Genomic DNA, 6,545 nt, shown 5'->3' on the forward strand with positions numbered 1-6,545 from the left:
GGGGACAATTGTAGCATTGTCGCTGAGCCTACATTAACTCTTTTCCTGACCTTAACCTCATTCACCTAACCTGCTGCGTTAGTTCTTCTAACCTGCCACGTTAATTTTCCTAACCTGCCACGTTAATTATCCTAACCTGCCACGTTATTTGTCCTAACCTGCAATGTAAACAAGCCACCTGTGCCGAAAAATCATCAGTACTTGGGAACACACTCAAAGTTAAGCCCAGCAGCCTAATTGATTGCCTATCTTAATTAGTGTCAGCTGTTGCAGCATTATTCCTTGTTGTGTTACGGCAAGTATTGTCCGTAACACATGGCCGATCATCTGTGCAAGTTTTGAAACCGGTTATCGTTGATGGTGGCAGAAATGCTAGATGTATACATGTTTAAACTTTTTCTCCTAATTGCTGTCATGGCGTGGTCTCTGGGGAATTTCTCAGAAGCAGAGAAAGTTGAACAAGGTATGTAGCCTACTCACCATACACCTATGTGCTAGCAAACAGACGCTTGAGTTGGTAAAAATAAACAATGCATGCTGCCTTGAAATGGTCATTGTCTGCAGTGCATGTTGAAGACACTGTAGGGCTGGCTGCTTGAACGCTCTTCCAGACAACACTAGTTTAATCCTGTTATTTCATATTGCTGTATGTAGCTAAAGGTTCACATTAATTTCAAAATGTTATATTTATTATAGCAGTATATGAACTGACTTAAAGTAACGTTTTCAAAACCAGCCTACAATGGTGAAACTTAATTTATCTGAAGTAGTTCGTTTCTCTAACTTGTCACTCCAATATTTTTGTCAATGAGTATTATTGGAGTACTTGATGCTGATAAAATGGCCCTTGACTAAATTCAGTAACGTTCTTCAGGTGTGCATGTTGATGAAAATGCTACAATGAACATTGAAGTAAGAAGATTACCTTTACTCTGTTCATCAAACACGACTGAAATGGCTTATGGCTTTGTTGCAAACACTATTGCTGTGATCTTGTATGGCAGCAACTTTGTTCCTGTCAAAAGGATAGAAACTGGTGATGGTAAGAGATCCATAAAAAATCAAAATGCATGTTTTTAAACTTCTCGTTTGACCATCTTGTAATATTTTAACATAAATAAAAAATATCTTCAGGGATGTTTTTCCAGTGGGTGAGCTGTGCATCCATATTGGTAGTTTCGATGATTGGGGACTTGATACTCAAGTCTCCCAAATTCTATCCGTTGGCAATGCTGGGAGGAGCAGTCTGGGCCACAGGTATGACTTCAAGCTGTACTGTAACCTTCACACATACATAAATTGGGCCTACACTCCCAACTACTGAAATGTTTCCCTCAATGTTTACAGGCAGTTTAACAGTTGTCCCCATAGTAAAAGCCATTGGCCTTGGACTTGGAGTTTGTATTTGGGGATCCAGCAGTTTGCTGATGGGCTGGATAAGTTCAAGGTAAGTTATTTTGTTGTGTGTATATATATATTTTTTTTTGCACAGTAAGTCCTCATATATTACATTTTGAAAGGGCAATTCATATTTAGTCTCAAAAGAAATACAATTTCCATAGGGAATATGTTCTTAGACCAGCAATTGAGTCAGAGGTAATTTAAATATTTTTTTCAACAGGTTTGGATGGTTTGGTATTGAAGCACAGGATGTTGCCAGACCAGTATTGAACTACTGTGGTGTTGGTTTGTGCTTGTTGAGGTAATGAGTCATGAAAGCACCTAATCCAATACCTCAGAATAATACTCTTGTCACTGGTCAATGTGTTAATAATTTTATATAGTCCATTTGAAACTCCCATGACAATCGTATGGCATTTACAATTTATTTTCGTTTCCAGTGGACTCATCCTTTTCTTTGTGAAGACTAATGTTAGAGAACTTCCACGTTCAGACTCCACCCCCTTACTGATTAACAGGGTAATTATGCTTGATGTTTGGAAGTCTAAACGCTTTTGCTCAATAGCCATGCAGTATCAATTCAGTTCAATTAAAAAAATAATCTGAGGGGGAATCATTTTTGGATACATGTGAGACAGCAGCAACGATGACATGAAAGCGTACCACAACACATACCACACAGCAACTTCACAGCAAGACAAGACCTAACAGCCAAGACATTACCACACATCAGCTAATGACTGGTTTGTCTAAAAAAAAAAGTATTGTCATTCATGACACTTATTGTAACAGCTCTCTAGAAAAATCAGTGGTGAAAAGTTGATTGATCAATTCTTCTGCCACAGGAGAGACTAGTCACAACTGCAGAAATGTCTTTTTGAGTTTGCATCGAGATGCCCATGGGAAACTGCTGTGCTGACTTATCGTGTACGCTACTGACTTGACTATTTTGTCTACTTAAGACTGTGAATTCTGGTGTCTATGCGCCTTCGGAGTCCTGGGTGGATGTAATGGGAGCCAAGAGGAAACGCTGTGTGTGAGTACACCCCTTAATCACTCATGCTCTTTGCTTTCACAATTGAGTAGTTGGAGCTGGGCTGAAGTCAATTGATTTTCGTTCTAGTTACATGTTGGGACATGACTTACTCAACTGAACATTTCTGTTCTTTTGACTTTTGGTCATGGGGCTACCTCAACATGTAAAATTACAGCTCATTTAGTTAATTGTCTTGTAATTTTTGATGCAGTCATGAACTCTCTCACCACCCTTTTGACTTTAGAGGCTGCTTGTTGGCTGTTGTAGCAGGCCTGTTGTATGGGGCCTCCTTTGTTCCAATCCTCTACATAAAAAGCCATGCGGCGGTCCACGACAGCATCTTCTATGGAGCCAGTCTATACGGTGAGGTGGAAGGATCCTAGAGACTGTAGCCAATCACACATTAAACTCAGTAGTCTATATGTAATGCTGAAGAGGGTTGAGTCTCAACGTGCTTAGTTTACATATTCTCTGTCAAGCTAACATTCCCCCCATTTCCTAGATCTTGACTATGTGTTTGCCTTTTGCTGTGGCATCTACCTCACCAGTACGGTGTATTTCTCCATCTACTGTGCAGCCATGAGGAACAGACCCAGGGTGTTCTCCAGAGCCATCCTGCCAGGTGCTCACTCTCCATTCAAATTCTCTTCACTTCCTCAACTGTGCCCTAAATTTCTACCCCGCCCCCCCCTAAAGTATGGGCTTGATGCAATCATGGGGGTTTCTATCCTCATCCATGAGGGCAGATTGAGTCCAGGGCTGGCTTAGAGAAGTGTTTCCCAACTCCAGTCCTTGACAACCCCCAACAGCACACACTTTTGTTGTAGCCCCAGACAAAAGCTCCTAATTCAACTTGTCAACTAATCATCAAGCCCTTGACAAATTGAATCAAAGAGTTTTTGTCCAGTGTCACAACAAATATGTACTATTGGGGGTACTTGAGAAACACGTGGTTAAAGAATTGGGCCAGGATTGATAATGGCATGTACAATATGATATTATTTTGTAAAGAATGTTAAGTAGGGTGTCACTAAATCTCATTCTCCTATGTTCAGGCTTTTTGTCAGGTCTGATGTGGACATTGGCCACTTATTGCTGGTTTCTGGCTAACAACTACCTTTGTGCCGTGGTCACCTTTCCCATCGTCTGTGCAGTAAGTACACCTCTGGGATGCCCTCTGACATACTTTTGTGTGGACACCCCTTCAAATTATTGGATTTGGCTGTTTCAGTGATACCAATTGCTGACAGGTGTATAAAATTGAGTGCACAGCCATGCAATCTCCATAGACAAACATTGGCAGTAGACTGGCCTAAAGGGCTTTGACTTTCAGTGTGGCACCGTCATAGGATGCCACCTTTGCAAAAAGTCGGTCAAATTTCAGCCCTGCTTGAGGTTCCCCGGTCAACTGTAAATGCTGTTATTGTGAAGTGGAAACATCTAGTAGCAGTAACAGCTCAGCCGCGAAGTGGTAGGCCACACAGAATGGGACCGCTGATGCACGTTGGGTAAAAAGTCTCTTCAGTTGCAACACACTACCGAGTTCCAAACGGCCTCTGGAAGCAATGTCGGCGCACTACTTGTTTGTCGTGGGTTTCAAGAAATGGGTTTCCATGGCCGAGCAGCCACACACAAGCCTAAGATCATCATGCGCAATGCCAAGTGTCAGCTAGAGTGGTGTAAAGCTTGCCGCCATTGAACTCTGGAGCAGTGGAAGCGCTTTCTCTGGAGTGAAGAATCACGCTTCAACATCTGGCAGCCTGACGTGCGAATGAAAGGAAACGCCGACTGAGCCAGGCCTAATCGCCCAACATTAGTGACTGACCTTGTGCTCTTGTGGCTGAATGGAAGCAAGTCCCCATAGCAATGTTCCAACATCTAGTGGAAACCCTTCCCAGAAGAGGAGGCTGTTATAGCAGCAAAGAGGGGATTATCTCCATATTAATGCCCATGATTTTGGAGTGAGATGTTTGCCGAGCAGGTATACATACTTTAGGTAATGTAGTGTGTTATTGCTAGATGACTCATACTTTGTATAACACATAACTTGTGTATAGGTTATGACGTTGAGATATGGTGACGTCGTCTTACAGAATATAGTTGGCGCCATTGTCAGTTTGAGAATGTGCCACCGTTCCTGTTATTGCTAAATGGAGAGAACCTGACAATGGTGCTTTGTAAACATGAAGGTGTAAGTGATCCAATTTCAATTAACAGAATTCCTCTTTCTAGGGTAATTGTCTAGTTGCAGGTCTGTGGGGAAGTCTGGTTTTCAAAGAAGTCAAAGTAAGTATCCCGGAGTGAGCGAATGTAGTGGATTTATTAGTGTAAGGAACTGCCTCAGCTTCTGGGAACAAGGCACACTTGACATTTGCGGAAATTGAAGTATAAACTCTCAGCCATTTATGTAATTTTACGCACAGTTAAAATCAAGTTCCACGTTAATTTTCTAAATTATTTATTTTCCCCTAGAATTTCCAAATGTACAACAAACCTTGCTGTGCTGATTTTGAAATAGCTGGTCATCATCCCTTTTTGACCCCAGCTGATTCAGAGTATCATTTAGTTCTGATTAGCTTGCCCAATGTCGGATATTTTACATTCTGTTGCTCTTATGCATGCCCCCTTTCTCAACACCATTCCGCTCACATTATGGTTAGCCTCTGCCAATCCAATTTGACAGTGACATGCCATCAGATATTTGTTGTATTAACTAATGCTTGTCTTTTTTTCAGGGCTTGGTAAACTGTTCAATCTTCCTAGTAGCCTCCTGTGTTGTCCTGACTGGATCAATATTGACGGCCTTCTCCAATGTGTAAAAGAGAATCAATATACCCCCTAGGTGGCAGTGTTTATACATCCTAAAGTAGTCCTGAGGTGTATTCAGTGAGGTGATATGTTCTGAATGTTGCCGATGGAAAGGTAATGGACAGAGCTGATTCACAATCCCCTATTCTGTCTCAGACAATCATATCTCTTCTGGACAATACATTCCGATCTGAATGTTCTGTAATGTTACACCCTATCTCTGATAGTCCTTCAGATTTGTCTGTACATCTAATGGAGCACTTTATCACCTGGTTAATGCGGGTTCAGCTGTTGCTGTTACTTCTGTTGTCACGTATTCAATAGTTTGAATTCAAGGGCATTCCGAATGTTAAGAGTGACGATGTATTAGTAATTTCAAATGTTCATACTCTACTGAAAATATTTATGCTGTGTTGTCTGTGGCATTTTGCTATGAATGTGAGTTAGTCATAAATCTTTGTACGATCTTAATGTTAATCTTTATATATGGGACATGTTTGAATAAAATAGCTGACAATCACACGTTTTTGAGCATTGAACTTTGAAGGGAAACTAGTGGGGAAAGCAGGAACCCTAAATAGTGTGCTAATCTACTCCATAAATTGAGGGAAACTGCTGCCTTTCAGTCTGCATGGTTTTATCTGAAAATCAAATGGAGAATCTCTCTTCCCAGATTACCTATACTGAACAAAAATACAGTACCTTTGGAAAGTGTTCAGACCGCTTGACTTTTTCCACATTTTTGTTACGTTACAGCCTTATTCTAAAATGGATTAAAATAAAATCCTCAGCAATCTACACACAGCCCCATAATGAAAGCTAAAACATTTTTCCAATTTTAGCAAAAGTATTAACAGATACCTTATTTACATAAGTATTCAGACTCTGGGCTATGAGACTTGAAATTGAGCTCAGGTGCATCCTGTTTCCATTGCTCATCCTTGAGATGTTTCTACAACTTGATTGGAGACCACCTGGGGTTAATTTATTGGACATGATTTGGAAAGGCATATATATACACCTGTCTAAGGTCCTACAATTGACAGTGCATATCAGAGCAAAATCCAAGCCCTGAAGTCAAAGGAATTGTCCGTTGAGCTCAGAAACATGATTGTGTCGCGGTACAGATCTGGGAAAGGATACTAAAAAATGTCTGCAGCATTCAATGTCCCCAAGAACTGGGTCGGGGGAGAATGGCCTTGGTCAGAGAGCTGACCAATAATCTGATGGTCACTCTGACAGTGCTCTGAAGTTCCTCTGTGGAGATGGGAGAAACTTCCAGAAAGACAACCGTCTCTGC

General features: G+C 41.1%; 1 protein-coding gene across 1 annotated transcript; it reads left to right on the forward strand.

Annotated features, from left to right (window-relative positions):
- The first annotated feature begins 220 nt into the window (after positions 1 to 220).
- On the forward strand, positions 221 to 5,765 carry LOC111967011 (transmembrane protein 144). Its single transcript, XM_023991918.1, has 12 exons — positions 221 to 463; positions 875 to 1,042; positions 1,135 to 1,257; positions 1,348 to 1,447; positions 1,622 to 1,702; positions 1,842 to 1,920; positions 2,364 to 2,437; positions 2,682 to 2,800; positions 2,940 to 3,059; positions 3,493 to 3,590; positions 4,670 to 4,723; positions 5,173 to 5,765. The coding sequence occupies exons 1-12, from the start codon at positions 358 to 360 to the stop codon at positions 5,254 to 5,256; spliced, it is 1,206 nt and encodes a 401-aa protein (XP_023847686.1). The 5' UTR covers positions 221 to 357; the 3' UTR covers positions 5,257 to 5,765.
- The last annotated feature ends 780 nt before the right edge of the window (positions 5,766 to 6,545 follow it).

This window comes from Salvelinus sp. IW2-2015, linkage group LG8, assembly GCF_002910315.2.
Source record: "Salvelinus sp. IW2-2015 linkage group LG8, ASM291031v2, whole genome shotgun sequence".
NCBI lineage: Eukaryota > Metazoa > Chordata > Actinopteri > Salmoniformes > Salmonidae > Salvelinus > Salvelinus sp. IW2-2015.